The 18,641-nt window shown below is 37.7% G+C and overlaps 1 protein-coding gene across 4 annotated transcripts in view; it reads left to right on the top strand.

Annotated features, from left to right (window-relative positions):
• The window catches only part of LOC150097844 (nonsense-mediated mRNA decay factor SMG9-like), a 286,780-nt gene that overhangs the window by 66,235 nt on the left and 201,904 nt on the right, over window positions 1–18,641 (top strand). For 3 of the 4 annotated variants that reach the window (XM_090406489.1, XM_090406490.1, XM_090406491.1), the window contains exon 4: window positions 14,452–14,564. The exons of the other annotated variant lie outside the window; for it this stretch is intronic. In XM_090406489.1, the coding sequence (XP_090262615.1) occupies window positions 14,452–14,564 (113 nt within the window). The remainder of the gene's footprint in view (window positions 1–14,451; window positions 14,565–18,641) is intronic. 4 annotated transcript variants of the gene reach the window in all.

The following is an 18,641-nucleotide window of genomic DNA, read 5'->3' on the forward strand; positions in this document are numbered from 1 at the left end:
CCAAGTCTCTAGTCTCATCAATCTCTTGGAGTACCATTCCATCAAAGTAGTACACAGCTGATAATCTTTTAATCCCAAAATGTATAACTTTAAACTTTTCCACATTGAACTGACATCCATTACCTTTTGCCCATTTTGTCAGCTTATTTAAATCATCCTGCAAACTCTGAACATCGGCTTGATTTTTTATTGTGCTACCCAACTTTGCATCATCAGCAAATAACTGAATATCTCCCTTCAAGCCATTTCCTATATCATCTATGTACAAATTAAACAATAACAGCCCAATCACAGAGCCCTGAGGCACACCACTGGCCACTTGCCTCATCCTGGACTCACTCACCATCAACTATACATACATTGCTAAGGCAGGATTGACCTTTAACAAAACCATGTTGGCCCCTATAGAGTATCATATTTTGATCCACCCATTTTTGAATTCTGTCTTTAACCAACTTTTCCCAATACTTTTACCACCACTCCTCCCGAGATGGTGATTGGTCTGTAATTAACTACTGCAGTCTTAGAGCCACCTTTATGTAAAGGTGGCTACTTTGTCTTCCTTCCACTCCCTAGGGACCATACCAGAGTTCAAACTTAAGTTAAATAACCAAGTAAGAGGCGTTGACAATTCCTTTGCACATTTACATAACACCCAAGCTGATATTCCATCTAAACCTATGGCAGTGTTTGCATTTAAATTCTGCAATATACTAAGTACGTCTGATTTATTAACTTCAATTCTCGCATTAGTTATTGCTACAGGTACAGAGATATCCTCACTTGGGTGACAGACTTTTGAAAAGTGATCACTCAGTAATTCCATTATTACATCTGAATTGGTCACCTCAATACCATCAGCACCCACTAAGGTTGTCCTTCCAAAGTCATTCTTCCTTTTACTTGCCACATAGTGGAAGAACTCTGGGATTACTCTTGATCTCCTTGACTAAGGTCTTCTCATAATCTGATTTAGCTTTTCTTGCTATGCTGGTAACCTTCCTAGCTTGAGCCATGTACTGCTCATGGTGTACTGATCGCCTTTCTCCTTGTAAATTCTCCATAACATTTTCTTTTTTTGCAGATCAAGCCTGATACTACTACTCATCCATCTAATGCTGACCTTGTTTGTCTTCCTGACCATGGGAATACATTCTGATATTGTCTTCCTCAGATACCTGCTGATTTTAGCCCATGCACTGCTAACATCTTTCCCTTGCAATATGTTCTGCCATGGGACTGCTGTAAGCTCACTCCGAAGCTTGTTATAATTACCTAACCTATAGTTCCATATATACCCCTTCTTAAGAGAGAAATCCACAAATTTTGCAACCTCCCAAGTCAATACCACATGATCGCTCTCACCAGTTGGAGGTAACGAGGATACCTTACTTATGCATATGTCCTCTGAACCAATGACCAGGTCCAACACACTCACACCACAAGTCCCTTCAGTTATGTGCTGTTTCAAGTAATTATCTCTTGGGAGGTGTATGAATTCCATTTCCTTTTTGGGAGGTGTATGAATTCCATTTCCTTTTTGGCATGTGATATTTCCTCCTTCCAATTGATATCACCATAATTAAAATTCCCCATAATAATCACTAACCCTGCACTCATTGCACTAATTTGCTGATGCATGAATTCAATATCACCCCTGTATCCCCTGGCCTATAGCAGCAACCAACTGTATATTTGGTTGCATTGGTCACTATTTCACACTGCCTCAAATGAACTATCATAAGCAGTAAGTAAATAAATTTTGGAACTGACAAAAAAATACATAACAGCATCAATGTGTAAATGTATTCCAAAGGTCAAAAAGCTGAATAATGTAGGCATAAAATAGATTAATAATTATTATTATTAACATTTGACCTCCATGGAGTCAGAGACTCATCGTGAGAGGTACATACTATTGCACACAATGGTCATCCAACCATGCTTTAAACTGATTCAATGTGTCTACACCCGCAACACGCAGTGCATTTCACTCACCAGCCACTCTCCATGCAAAGAACCTACTCATCACCCCTCTGCTCACACCCTCCTTATAAAGTTTTCACCGATGGCCTCTTATTCTACTCCTCCTCCCATTCTATGAAAAATCTCTTCCATGTTGACCCGATAACAACCCTGGACTAGCTGATATGTCTCAATCATATCCCTCCCTCTTCCTCCTATTCATGAGGTTCTGCAACATACATTCTCTCAAACTGTCCTTGTACTTCACATTCCAAAGACCACTGACCACCTTTATGAATCTCCTTTGGACCCTTTCCAATTTATCCTGGTCACCTTGAAAACCCAGCAACTATATTTGTGCACAATAATCCATATGAGGTGTGATCAAGGCCTTATACAATGGAATCATAACCTCTCTATTTCTGCATATCAGATCTTCTGCATCATTGCCATTATCCGATGTGATGTCTTCACAACTTGTGCAATGTGGCCCCTAAATTTCAGGTCCTTGTCCACCATCACTCCTAGATCTCTCATCTACTCTACTTCCATTAAAGTTTCCCCACCAAGTGTATACCTTGCATCCAATCGTTGCTTACCAAATCTCAAAACCTTACACTTGGCAACATTGAACTGATAGTTCCACTTACCTGCCCATTCATGCAATCTATTCAAGTCCTCTTGGAAAGCCATATCACCCTGACCCTGCATTTCCTCTCCCCACTTTTGCATCATCTGCAAACAGCTGCACATAACTAGTTAAACCTATCCCAATATCATTAACATACAAATTGAACAACAATGGCCCAAAACTGACCCCTGTGGCACACCACTAGTGACCTTTCTCTTTTGGAGATACTGCACCCCCCAATATACAACTTTCTGATACCTATCCAACAGAAAGTCACTTATCCAACTCAGAAGATTTTTATCCAATTCCATCTGTTTCGATTTATTTAAGAGCTTGTTGTGTGGCTGTCTATCAAAAGCCTTTGCAAAATCTAAGTGCACCACTGTATATGCATCTCCTCTGTCCAAGGTTTTTGTCACTTGTTATAGTACATAAGAAAGTTAGTGAAACATGATCTCCCCTTAACAAACCCATGCTGATAACCACAGAGGATACTGCTGTTATCAACTGATTTCTGTATCCTACTTCTCACCAATCTCTCCAGTACCTTCACAACTCCAGATATACAGACTGACCTATAATTTGTAGCCACAGCCTTATCACCACATTATGGTGGAACAGTTTTTACTCTCCTTCCACTCCCTTGAAACCTGTGCTGGTGTAAGACTTTTATTAAATAGGCATGCCAGTGCTACTGCCAATTCCCTGGAACATTTCCTTAAGATGTATGATGATATGTCATCTAATCCTATTGCCTTATTGACATCAAGGTTATTTATTTCCTCAAATAACTCCTGCTTACTCTCAATTAAGCCATCTCCCCCTATATCCTCTACACTTAATTTCCTCATGATTACACCCTGATCAGGATGAAACACCCTTATGAATTGATCACTGAATATCTCAACAATGTCTTCTACAGCAATTATCATTCTTCCTTCTACTTCCCAGATATCTAACAAACTCTTTAGGTTTTTTTTTTGCATGATTTGCCAATTTCAGCTCATACTCTACTTTTGTTTTCCTTACTAACTGAGTCACTCTCCTGGCTTGTTCTTTATACTCTTAATGGACTGATTATTACCATTATTCATCTTGTATTTCCTCCAAAGTACTTTCTTTTCCCAGATTTCATATTTAAGTGCAACTTCATCCATTTTACAATTACCTTATTCAGCCTTTTGGCCTTCGAAATACATTCACACATCAATGCTGTTATGTATTTCTTTGTCAGTTCCCATGCAGCATTTATTTCCTTACAGCTCAACTCCTCGTTTCACATTATAGCTCCAAAAGGCCGCATATGACTAGCAACAACACAGATATAACTTCATCGCTTTCACCAACTTGAGGAAAGTGTAAAATCCCTCTCAAAATTACACCCTCTGATGAAATGATGAGATCTAGCACTCTCGATCCTTGCGTGCCCTTCTTTACGCACTGCCTGAGATAGTTATCTCTCAAGAACTTGAGAAATTCATTTGCCTTATTCCTAAATGCTATCTCTTCATTCCAATTTATACCACCACAATTAAAACCACCCATAATAATTACTCTTCCTTTATTCACAAATCCAAGTTGTTTATACATTTCTTCATTACCACTCTCCATATAGCAACATTCATCTAAATATATCTTCCTGTCAATCTCCATATTACACTACACTGCCTCATAACTATTGCTACTATTTTCCCCTTTCATGTCTACCTTAAGTGGACTTATTTCCCCTGCTATCATCAGCAGCACTCATCCTCCCGTCTTGCCTTTTCTATCCTTGCAAAAAATACTGCATCCTTCTATTCCTGTTACGATATCATCTTCATTTAACCATATTTCACTTATTCCAATGATTTTGGGGTGAATAAACTCAAACACTGAAACTATTTTATCCTCCTTATTTCTGATACTTCTGGCATTTGTAAACAAACACAGCAGTTCATTTTGAGGTCTATAGCCAGTCCAACCCAAGCAATGTGTTTGTTGTGATTTCCCCACCACCACCACCACACCTGCCCAATCACCTTTATCACCACTTACCACATATATATCTGCTCAGTCTGAACTTCCCTAACCACATCATAGTATACACCATCTTCATACACACTTTCACTGCCACTTTCAACATCCCTTCTCCCTATGCCATGTCTCCCTGTCCACCCGAGCTCCCCCTGTTTCCCTGTTCCTCTTGCATTCTCGTTCTCTCTTCATCTCTCACACTACTACTGTTTCCACTGCCAATCACTTCTGTCTCTTCAGTACCACTTTCCTGATTTTTCTGTTTATTTCTTTTTTCTGATCTCTTGCATGCATCACACACTGTACTTTCATCCATCAACACTATCTCCAGTACACTCACTGGAAATAAAGCATGAATTTGGAATCACTTTGCATGAAGAGGATAAAGAGCAGGCCAGGAGAGTGACTTAAATGATAAGGAAAACAAAAGAACAGTAGCAGCAGAAATTAGCCAACAGGCCAAAAAAAAAAAAAAAAAAACCTTTGGGAGTTTTTTGATATGTGGCAAGTAGAAACAGGAATGACTATTGTAAGAAGATGCTAAAAGGATGAAAGTGGGAGATTGGTAACTTCTGCAGAGTGTTTCATCCTCAGGCTGAAATCAGAAGGTCAAGTGTAGAAAATGAAATGAGAGAACACTTAATGGTGAGCAAGCAATAGTCACATGAGGAGTAAAGTAAGCTAGATGTGAATAATGCAATCGGACATAATGACATATCACCATGTGTTTTAAGGGAATGATCCGACAGCACAAGTTTGAACGGAGTGGAAGGAAAGTGGAATTGTTCCACTTCACAAAGGTGGTGATAAAGCTAAGGCAACTAATTCTAGGTTTATCTGTATATCTGGGGTTGTAGCTAAGGAATTGGAGAAGTTGGTGAGGGATAGGCCACAAAACTGGGTTAATAACAGTAGTATTCTTTGTGCTTATCAGCATGGGTTTGTGAACAGAAGGGTGTGATTTACCAACTGCTTATGTAGTATAACAACGTGAGGAATGTATTGGACAAGGGGGATAGAGTTGTCTACTTAGATTTTGCAAAGGCTCTTGATAGAATGCCACACTACAAGTTGGTCACTAAACTGAAGCAAATGGGACTGGATAACAGACCAGTGAGTTGGATAGGTGAATAGCTAGCAGATAGGTATTAGCAACTTGTGTATGGGGGGATGGGATACTATCTCAAAAGAGGAAAGTCACTAGTGGTGTGATACAGGGGTCATTGGGACTAATGTTATTTAATTTGTATATTAATGATATTAGACAGAGAAAGGTGGAAGAAGATAGTGAAGGAGGCATCAGACACCAACGGGCAGTGAGCCCATGGTTCGTGATCATGATGATATTGGGATAGGTTTAACTGGTGATATACAACTATTTGCAGATGATGCAAAACTGGAGAGAGTGATGAGGAATCAACAGATGTTGTGGTCGTACAGAAGGACTTGAACAGATTGTATGAGTGGACAACAGTATGAAACTGTTAATTCAATGTTGCAAGGTTCAAAGTTTTGAAATTTTGTAGGCAACAATCAGATGCAAAGTTTACACTTGGTGAGGAAGTTGAGGAGATAAGAGACTTTGAAGTGGTGGTGGACAAAATCTGAAGTTCAGAGGTCGCATTACACAAGTTGTGAGGACATCACATCGGATTATAGCAGTGATGCAGAGGACATTAAGTTGAAGAAATAAAGAGGTTCTGGTTTCTTTATATAAGGCCTTGATCAGCCCTCATATTATGATTATTGTGTACAGATTTGGTCCCCTAGTTTTTGTGGTGATGAGGATATACTGGAAAGGATCCAGAATAGACTGACTATCGTCTTTGGCAAGTGGGATATGAGAACAGATTGAGGAAATGCAGTTTGCAAAGCCTTGTGAATAGTAAGACAAGAGCAGATATGATTGAGACATTTAAGTTGGTAAGGGACTGTCACCAGGTTAATGTGGAAGAAAATTTTCATAGAATGGGAAAAGGGGTGGAAGAAAGGGACATACTTGTAAGCTGTATAAGGAGGATTCGAGCTGGGGTATAAAGAATATATTGTATCTGACATTGTGGTAGATACATTGAATGAGTTTAAAGCATGGTTTGATAAGCTTTGTGTGTAACAGTGTCTGCCTCTGTGATGAGTCTTTTGACTCCGTGGAGATCTTGTGTTAATAAAAATAATAATAAAAGAAGTAATATATGTTGGCTATTTAAGCACAATTTTTAATGAATGTGGTAAAAAATGGATGAAGAATAAGCAAATCTGGTATGATTGGAAGCCAGTCAAATACATGTATGTGGGAATAAGAGAGAAATTAGCTGAAACTGTAAACTAGCAGTCTTTTACAATTCAAGTATAATTCAGTTGGTTTCTTTTACAATTGGTTTCAAGTACAATTCAGTCTTGAAACCAATTTAAACTTATGGATCTTAGAGTTGGGTTAGAAATAAAAGAGTTGATCAAAAAGTAGAGAGACCATGAAAAAGAGTGTTCTGAGAAAAATGAGGAAAGTGAATAGATGGCATCACTGTTATAATTATTATCAACATTGGACCTCCATGGAGTTAAAAGACTCATTGCAGGAGATCTAAACTCTCATGCAAAAATATCAGAAAACTGCCTTCAACTCATTCACAATTTCTGCACTCACCACACTTTCAAGCATTTCACTGACCTACCACTCTCCATGTAAAGACCCATCTCTGCACTCTCCTGCCAACGTCCTCCTTATACAGTTTCTGGGGATGGCCTCTTGTTCTACCATTGTCTCTCTCTACTCTACTGTATGAAAAATCTCCTCCACATTAATTTGGTAGCAACCCTTCACCAACTTATATATCTCAATGATATTCCCATTCCATCTACTGTATTTATAAGGCTCTCTGCAAGTGAATTCCTTAAAATCTCTCCTCATATCCCACTTTCTATAGGCCTGAAACCTTAGTGAACCTTTCCTACACCTGTATGAAAATATAAGTGGGAAACATGATATTTTTATCAGAGCTAATCTAAGGTGGTATGGTCACTTAAACAGCATGAGAGAGAGCAAAGCAGATGTTTTATCCCAAGATGGCAGGAAAAAGATCAATAGGAAAACCAAGATCTAGGTAAATTCATTCAATTAGAATTGCCTTTGTTACATATGACAATATTGGATTGCTGACAAGTGACAGTTCATTTGGAGGAAAATTTTGTTTTGGAGATTGCCAGTAAGGTGAACTTAATAATGTACTACTGCCTAGGCATCCTCGGGGAGTAAGAGTGTGAGAAGTAGCTTGCTTTTTTTTTTTTTTTCCATGGAAGTCGGTTGGAACATGGAATGTATTGTGACTATGTGCAGACAGTGAAAGTGTAAGTAGTCATATGATAAGCTTTGTTGTCTAACACAACCCTCCTATAATGAGTATTGTGACTCAGTGGAAGTCCTAATAATAATAATAACTTTATTATTATTATTATTATTCAGGCCTCCATGGAGTCAAAAGACTCATCGCAGGATGTTCTTTCTAAGAAACACAAAGTCTATCAAGACTCATCGAGGGGAGTTCCCCCCCTAAGAAACACAAAGTCTATCATACCACTCCTTGAACTCATTGACCGTTCTCGCTCTCACCACTCCATCAGGCAATGCATTCCATGGTTCAACCACCCTCCATGCAAAGAAATCACTCCTCACCCTCTTTCTCACAGTTTCCTTTCATAACTTCCAGGGATGGCCTCTTCATCACTCCTTCCTGCTGTTCAAACAAGCGAAAGACCTCCCCAGTGTCAACCCTGTAACCACCTCTCAACAGTTTAAAAGTCTCAATCATATCACCTCTCCTTCTTCTATCCACCAAACTCTGCAGTCCACACTCCCTCAGCCGATCCTCATAACTAACATTGTACAGTCCTGACCCCATCTTTGTTATCCCCCTTTGTACCCTTTCAACAGTTAATTTATCCCCTTCAAATCCTGGGGACCAGATCTGAGAACAATAGTCTAAGTGTGGTCTGATCAGAGTCTTATACAACGGAATGATAACCATTTTATCTCTGCAGGTCAGTGTCCTTCTCATAATAGCAGCAATCCTCTGTGTTACCTTCACCACCTTTGCAATATGTCCCCTAAACTTCAGATTTCTATCAATCATCAACCCCAGATCTCTTGTCTCCCCTACTTCCTCCAGTATAACTCCTCCCATAGAGTATGCAGCATCTCATCGATGTTTCCCAAACCTCACGACCTTACAATTTGCTGCATTAAACCGACACCCCCATTCATTTGCCCATCTATCTAGCTTATTCAAATCCTCTTGCAGGGTTACCACATCTGCACTATTACTAATAACCCTTCCCAGCTTCGCATCATCTGCAAACAACTGAATATCCCCTTGCAATCCATGGATAATGTCATTTATATAAAGGTTAAACAATATAGGTTCCAGTACTGAGCCCTTTGGAACCCCCACTTGTAACCTTCTGCCCCTTTGATATTGCTCCACCATACACAACTCTCTGATACCTAACGGACAGCCAATCCTGAATCCAGTTGACCAATCTGATATCCAGACCCATGTGCTGCAACTTGAATATCAGCTTATCGTGTGGCACCCAGACAAATGCCTTTGCTAAGTCTAGGAAAATGGCAATATATGCCTTTCCCTTATCTAATGCTCTTGTAACTTTATCATAAAAGGCTAGCATATTGCTTAAAACAAGAGCACCCCTTCACAAATCCATGTTGACTCTCACAGATAGCATTACTCTCATCTGCCCAATGCTGTATACGGTTCCTCACTACTTTCTCCAAAATATTAACTACTGATGACACACAAACTGGTCTATAATTAGACACTTCCAGTCTGCTACCACCCTTATGCAATGGCTATATCTTACTTTCCTTCCATTCCATGGGCACCTTTCCTGCAGCCAGACTTTCATTGAAAAGCCAGGTCAAAGTCACTGTCAGTTCCTTAGCACATTCTCTCAAAACTCGTGGTGAAATACCATCCAGTCCCACAGCTTTACTGACATCCAGAGTACTCAGTATTTGGAACACACTCTCCTCCTGCACCTCTAAACCTCAAACCTGTCCTATCCCTCTATTAATCAAATTGACTCCTCTAGGATGAAATGCTCCAATAAAGTGTTCATTGAACAATTCCACTATGCCCTCTGCATCAGTCACTCTATTCCCATTTTTATCCCACAATAACTTAGGCATCTTCAATATGGAAATAATCGCTATGAAGATTTTCATACGAAGATACTAAGAATGCACTAAGTGAAAAGTTTATTATTATTTTTATTAACACCAGTGCTCCATGGAGTCAAAACGCTCATCGTACACAAATTCATTTTATCTTCATTCACTACATGTCAAGCAACGCCCTTGTTCTACCACCTTCTCCCATTATACAAAAATATTCTTCCACATTAACCTGGTAACAGTCCTTTACAAACTTAAATCTCTCAATCATATCCACTCATTTCTTCCTAATTACAAGGCTTTGCAAACTGGATTCCTTCAATCTGACCTCATATCCCACTTCTCAAAGACCAGTTATGACCTTATTCAGTGTTCTCTGGATCCTTTTCAGTATATCCTGATCACTGCAAACACCAGGGAGCTCTCTAGTTTTTGCAGTGATGCCTTTTCAAATCTGTACGCAGTATTTTATAATTCATTCATCACAAGGCCTGATCAAGGCTTTATTTCTTTAAGTTAATGTCCTCGGTATTGTTGCCATAATCTAATGTGATATCCTCACAACTTGAGTAATGTGACCTCTGAACTTCAGATCTTTGTCCACCACCACTTCAAGGTTTCTATCTCCTCAACTTTCTCTAAAATTTCCTCAGCAAGTGTGTACTCTGCATCTGACTTTGCATCAAAGTCATTTTGTTGCTTACAAAATTTCAGAACCTTGCACCTAGCAACATTGAATTGACAGTTCCATACCACTGCCCAATCATACAATCTGTTCAAGTCCTTCTGTTACTGCCACAGCATCTGCTCGATTCCTCATCACTCCCTCCAGTTTTGGATCATCTGCAAACAGTTGTATATCACCAGTTAAACCTATCCCAATATCATTAATATACAAATTAAATAACATTAGTCCCAATGACTCCTGTGACACACAACTATTTTTCCTCTTTTGATATAGTATCACTTCCCCCATACACAAGTTGCTAATACCTGTCTTCTAGCTATTCACTTATCCAACTCACTAGTCTTTTTTTCCCATTCCCATTTGCTTAAGTTTAGTGACCAACTTGTGTGGCATGTTATCAAAAGCCTTTGCAAAATGTAAGTATACCACTGTATATGCATCTCCCTTGGCCAATGTATTGTAAGTTGGTAAAACATGTCCTTCCTTTAATAAACCCATTCTGATAAGTCCAAAGGAAAACCTCTCCAATTGCTTAGTTGCAACCTCCAGATATACAGATAGACCCAGTGGCTATGGAAATTTTAATCATCGAGCAAAAAAAAAAAAAAAAAAAAAAAAAAGCCATATTTCACACACAAAACATTTATTAATACAGCTTATTTGTACACAATCAACTGTGTTAATTAATCTTACATAAGAAAAACATTTTTTAACTATCAAAATATAATAAGAATGAAATCTTTTATAATGTTTTATAAAACATTTGATTGGCTACTGGTTTTACCATATGATTGGCTACCAGAAGGGAGAAGGGTAAAGATAGCGCATGCACTTATTTTATTTTCAAACTCAAACTTGGGCACATTCATTATAGAGGAGTTGAAGCAATAATTCCAAATAATCTATACACTGCCAAATAGACTAATTTTTGTTAGGTTCCGAGTTTGTCGCTTAATATGTTTCAAAAAAAATTTTTTTTTTTTGAAAAAATAAAAAACTAAACAAGAAGAACAAGGGGCTCACAAATTTGAGAAAAAATTAACAACGGGCTCGTGCGAGCCCCTTATACTCACCACTGGATAGACCTATAATTTGTTGTTTTAACCTTTGTGAAGCAGAACAATTCTGCCTTCCTTTCACTCCTTGAAGACTTATGCTGTTGCAAGACTCTTGATAAAGAAATGGGTCAAGGCTGATGTTAAATCCTTGGAACATTCCCTTAAGACACATGGTGATATGTCATCAAGTCCTATTACCTTATTGACATCTAGCTTACTTTACTCCTCATACACCTATTGCTTGCTCACCATTAAATGTTCACTCATTTTATTCTCTACACTTGAGCTTCTGATTTCAAACTGAAGTTGAAACATCCTGACGAAAAGCTCACTGAATATCTCAACTATATCCTCTGCAGCAGTTACCAATCTCCCACTTTCATCCATTAACATCATCTTACCATGCTGATATCTGTCTCTTTAACATTTCTTCTTTCTATTTGCCACATATCGAAAAAACACACAAGGGGTTTTCTTCTCCTGATTGGCTAATTTCTGCTCTTACTGCACTTTTGTTGTCTTGTTCCTTACCAACTAAGTCACTCTCCTGACCTGCTCTTTTTAGTCTTCATGCAACTGATTATTACCATTATTCATCTTGTGGTGACTCCAGAGTGCCTTCCTCTTCCATATTTCATTCTTAATCTCCTCATTAATCCACATTACTCCTACTTTATTCAGCCTTTTGACCTTTGGAATATATTTACACATTGATGCTGTTATGTGTTTCTTTGCTAGTTCCCAAGTATCATTTATTTACTTACTGCTGAACTTTTTTTCCACACTTTAGCTCCAAGCTCTCTGCTAAGCTTGTCATAATCACCAGCCTTGTATCTTCAGATATATATCCTTTCCTCACATAGGTCTTTATATGGCTAGTTACAACCCAGGTGATCACTTCATGATCACTCTCACCAACTGGAGGGAAGTGTGAAATCCCACTCACAATTATATCCTCAGATGAAATGATCAGATCTAAAACTCTTGATCCTCACATGCCCTCATTTTCATACTGCCTGAGATAATTGTCTCTCAAGAAATCCCAAATGCTATCTCTTCATTCCACTCTGTACCATCATAATTAAAATCACCCATAATAATCACCCATCCCTTGTTCAGTAACTGAAGTTGCTTATACATTACTTCATCACCACTTTCCACATTCCCTGGCTTATTGCAACATGCAACTAAATATCTCTTTCTGTCAACCTCCACCTCATACCACACTGCCTCCAAACCATTGCCACTATTCCCTCTTTCTTTTCTACTTATGTGGATATAATTTCCCTGCTATCATCAGCAACACTCCCCTCCCTTCTTGTCCTTTCTATCCTCATAAAAAATACTGTACCCTTTCATTTCTATTCCTACTAGGATATGATATTCTTTCACTTATTCGAATAATTTTGGTGCAAATAAACTTCATCAGTGAAAGCTTTCATCCTCCTTATTTCTGTTACTCCTGGCATTTGTAAATAAACACAGCAGTTCATTTTGAGGTCTAAAACCAGTCCTACCCAAGCGACTTTTTGGTTGTGATTTTCTCACCACACCTGCTCTTGCCCATTCACCTATATAACCACTTACCACACATATATTTGGTCAGTATCAATATCAACTACCCTCTGACGTTGCAATCTCTTCCATTCTTTGCTAATCATCCCTATATATATTTATTGACCACCACTTTTACCATTGACTCTTCCTGTCTTGTTTCCATGTCCACCCGGTCTCCTTATTCCTCTTGCATTTCAGTTCTCTCTTCATCTCTCACACTACTACTGTTTCCATTTCCAAGCACTTCATTTTCTTCAATACCACTCTCCTGATCTTTCACTTCACCTCTTGCTTTTGATCTCTTGCTTGCATCACACACTACACTTCCATCTTTTGCCAGAATTTCTCCATTTCACTCACTCCAAAGTCATTCAAATGCAAACCATCATATCTGTATAATTCCATTTTCCCCTCACATATATGCTGCACATTCACAAATGCACTCCCTTCTCCTCATACAGCTCTGCCAGTATGCCATTCATGATTCTGGATCTCTGTTTCAACTGATCATTCTCATACCTCAGCAACAAACTGAAAACCTTTCTCACTGTACTGTTATCTTTCACCCTCTTCCTGATATCCACCCTTACATTCTTTTTATGTCCACTTAAATCATTTGTCCTCACAACCACCATTATTTCTCTTGCTCAGTTCTTCCTCGTGTCCAAAGCATGAATTATCTTGCTCATCTGATACTCCTGGCATTTATAAATAAATGCAGCAGTTCACTGTTAGATCTAAAACCAGCCCTACCCAAGCGACTTATTGGTTGTAATTTTCTCACCACCACTGCTCTTGCCCATTCACCTATATTATCACTTACCACACATATATATCCACTAAACATCTAATATCATTCTGCATATTCCTCTTTTCATTTTGAATATCTATTTCTTCAAACTTACTTCCAGCAACTTCACTCTTTGTCATTCTCATAGTATTGAAACCTCTTGTTCTGCTATGCCTTACTTATGTTTCCTCATTCATACTTCCTTTCCATCCCATATCATTTACTTTTGCTTCTTCATTATTTGCATTCTTTCACTCCCTCAGTTCTCACTAGCTTTCATTCTTTCTTTCTTTGATTTATGTAACTTTCCTTTCTGAAATCTGTTTCACATGCTTTAACTTGTAGTCTAACAAAATATTACTTTTTATATATCCATACTTTCTCTTGTCTCCTTTTAAGAATCTCCATAAACACATCTTTCACACTTTGCCATACTTACATATTGCACTCACTACATTGAACCATTTTCGAATTTTTGTATAAAAATTCGAATTTATATAAACATTTTTTATTGTATGTAATCTATTGTTATTATTCATAAATGATTTATTTCTTTTATAGTATTTACATGACTATACAGATTTTCATATTATTGGGGTCATGGGCCTGCAAGGAGTTGGCAAGTCTACTATACTATCACTTATCGCTGGGGATTATACACAAAATCAAGAGAGGTATATGACTTATGTCCTAATATTTATTTTCTAATTATTAATGTTTCAGAAATGTTATATAAATTAGTGAATACCATGACTAGTGTGGAATGGTGTATTATTTCCGTTTTAATCTTATTAATTACAAGAAGAGTTGTTCATATAATGTTGCACTATAGGTAGGTTCCCACCTGTCCCGTTTTGAATGAGACAGTTCCATTTTCACAAAAATTGTCCAGGTGTTCTCACTCAAACTTCTGGGACACCAGTATGAAATGTTTTCATGTAGTATTCATGTATATTTGAATGAATATTGCATGAATGGAATGAATATCTTGATGTTCTTCATGCCAAGAAGTCGTATTGATATTTTTATCATTTGGAATGTGCGAGCAGAGCTAAATTAATCTCCAATAAATTCTACAAATAATAAATATTTTTTTCCTATCATAAGTGTTATTCCATTACTCTGTAATAATTTTGTCATTCAGTTCATAACATTAATAAATGCTTATTAAATTACAAATATTATAATGTTATTACAAAGCTAATTACAACATTATTACAAATATGTTAATTACAAACATCTGTCCCAGAAACAAAGAGTATTATTATATTCTGATAACTTGTAAATCATTTTTAGATTTATTTTTATTTTCAAAATGTTTGGCTTTTACTTTCAAGGGTAAGAACCAGTAGTCATATTGGTATAGAACCTGGCAAAAACACTGCATGTAAATATGCATTGTCAGCTGTCAACTAAGTATCAACTGTATTTGAATGGAATACGCTAGCATTAGTAATTTTTTAATTACTAATGATAAAATAATGACAAACATTAAAAATGATGATATTTAGAAAAAACTTTACATTGTTAGCATTCTAGAATGTGTGAACAGTGTTTATATATAGTGGTATGGTCATTATGGAAGGAAAGTTTAGCAGAACATGTGGTTGATGCAAAATGACAGGAGAAAGACTCAGAGGAAAACCAAGATCTAGGTTTGATTCACTCAGAAGTGTCTTAGAAGACTGAAATGTTAGATGCTAACATATTGCAGTGCCGACAAGTAATAGACTAATTTGGAAAACGCTTTGATTGAAGAAGACAGCTGACAATGCATATTAACATGCAGTGTTTTTGCCAGGCTCTATACCAATATGACTGCTGGCTCTTACACTTGAAAGTAAAAGCCAAACACTTTGAAAAGAAAAATAAATCTAAAAATGATTTACAAGTTATCAGAATATAATAATACTCTTTCTTAGGAATAAAGTGACTGATGCAGAGGACATAGTGGAATTGTTCAATGAACACTTTATTGGAGTATTTCATACTAGAGGAGTAAATTTTAATACTAGAGGGATAGGGCAGGTTCGAGGTTTAGAGGTGCAGGAGGAGAGTGTGTTCCAAATACTGAGTACTCTGGATGTCAGTAAAGCTGTGGGACCGGATGGTATTCCACCACAAGTTTTGAGAGAATGTGCTAAAGAACTGACAGCTCCTTTGACCTGGCTTTTCAATGAAAGTCTGGCTAAAGGAAAGGTGTCCAGAGAATCCTTTCTTTGAGTGTTAGACGGTGATCAGCATTCATTTTCGAAATTATGGATTCTACAACTGTGTTAGAATAATTCATTGTATTATCCTGACGTTTCGATCTTCGTATCAAGATCATCATCTAGAGCATACATAAATATACAAGACAAGCTGCGTTACATTTCGAACTAAAGCTAGAGAAACAATGATTTGATCACATGCTGCTCACTGGCATGACCTCTAGTGGGAAAAAAAAATTACATCAAGCTAGATTTAATTTATGATTACATGAATAAACATTCTTGCTTACAGATAGTTTTCCTTCCAGTAACAGTGATGTCCTATTTCTATTATTACAATTGTTATTTTTTATTTAAAAAATTATTCATAAATTACAACATGAATAAACATTCTTTCTTACAGTATTTTTCTTTAACAGTGATGTCCTATTTTTTAGTATTAAAGTTGTTATTTTAGATTTAGGATCCTGGAATTTCTACAGTCCTATTTATAGTTGTTCTTAGAGAGAAAGGATTCGTGGGACAAATATATGCCTTCCATATGTATGGGATTTTTAGACAATCATTATTGTTTAGATTGGGGTGGTTGATAATGATCTCACAGTGTTCCTTAAATTTGCGTTCATACCATGAACGCAAATGTTTTGTATGAACATAATGTATTTGCATTCATACAAACCATGTTTTGTATGAACGCAAATGCCATGGTGTGATTGTAGACAACTAGTGCTTTTCCAGTCAATTATATGTAAGGTGTTCAGGGAATGATCAAAAAGGCCAGCTTCACCATAATTATTATATTTGATGTGTAGCTAATCTTCTTTTTGTCTGATCGGAATTGTGCATCCTGTTTCTCCTATGTATGGTATGTTGCAGGTGCAGTAAATATGGTATACTCCAGGGTGGGCCAGCAGAGGGAGTGGGTCTTTGGATGAGTTGAGTAAGCTTTTTAATTTTGCAGGAGGTTTAAAGGTGGCTTTGAGTTGTTTTTGTAGTACTCTGTTTATTTTGTCTGATGTCCCTTTAATTTAGGGAATGGTTATAGTTTTATTGTAGTCTGGTTTGTCTTTGTTTTTTTATTGAGATCTTGTAGAGAATTTTGTTAATAGTGTGTTGGCTGTATCCATTTTTTTGAAAAGTATTGCTGATCACTTTAAATTCATCTTTCAGTGCCTGTTCACTGGAGCAGATCTTCAGCGTCCTGTTTTTTAGGGTATCGATGACACCTCGTTTTTGTGTTGGGTGGTGGTAGGAGTTTATGTGTATATATTGGCCAGTATGTGTCGGTTTCCGGTAAACAGTGAAGGAAAGATTGCCCGAGTGGAGATGTGTGATAAGTGTATCTAGAAACGGCAGTGTGCTATGTTTTTCAATCTCAATTGTAATGTATACGTTTGTGTTGCTTGTTTAGGAATGTGTCTAGTGTCTGGCAGCCATGAGACCAGATCGCAAAAACATCGTCAATGTATCAAAGCCAGGCTTTGGGTTTTAAAGGAGAGGAACCTAAAGCAAGTTGTTCAAAATGTTCCATATAAAAGTTTGCAATAGGGGGTGATAATGGTGAGCCCATGGCTGTGCCTTATTTTTGTAATTAGAAAGCGTTTTGCCATACAACATAAGAAGGCACGGCCATGGGCTCCCCATACCCCCCCCCCCCTATTGCTAACTTTTATATGGAACATTTTGAACAACTTGCTTTAGGTTCCTCTACTTTAAAACCCAAAGTCTGGCTTAGATACGTTGACGATGTTTTCACATTCTGGTCTCATGGCCGCCAGACACATTCCTTAGCCACCTAAACAAGCAACACAATGTATGCAGTTCACAATTTAAACATAACACACTGCCATTTCTAGATACACTTGTCACACATTTCCCCTTGGGCAATCCTTCCTTCACTGTTTACCAGATACCGACACATACTGGCCAATATATACACATAAACTCCTACCACCACCACCCAACATAAAAACTAGGTGTCATCAGTACCCTAAAAAACAGGGCTCTGAAGATCTGCTCCAGTGACAGGCACTGAAAGATGAATTTAAAGTGATCAGCAATACTTTTCAAAAAAATGGATACAGTCAAAACACTATTACCAAAATTCTCTACATGACCTCAATAAAAAACAAAGACAAACCAGACATAAATAAAACTATAACCAAAGGGGTGCGCCAGTAGTGTCAGGCACCTGTGTGCAAAACTTTAGTTGGCACCCCTACCCCCCCCTCCAATAAAAAAAATCACTTTAACATGTTCGCTGCCATGTTACTTCGGCATAGTCTGTTCAGGTACGCCAAGCAATTTCACTTCTTCAAGGTCAGTACGGTAATCTCGTTGCCGGCGGTAAGCATCATACGAGTATACTTGTAGTTGGCTTGTGCAGAGCATATACTATCTATGAGAATGCACAGTTTTGATGCTAGCTCCACAAGCCAAGCATTTTCACTTCCTGAAGGTCAGTACAGTAATCTCGTTGCCGGCGGTAAGCGTCATACAAGTATACTCGTAGCTGGCTTGTGTAGCTGGTTTACCAACTAT

This window comes from Typopeltis vanoorti, chromosome 16 (assembly GCF_054136105.1).
Source record: "Typopeltis vanoorti isolate ZY-2024b chromosome 16, IOZ_Tvanoo_1.0, whole genome shotgun sequence".
Classification (NCBI taxonomy): domain Eukaryota; kingdom Metazoa; phylum Arthropoda; class Arachnida; order Uropygi; family Thelyphonidae; genus Typopeltis; species Typopeltis vanoorti.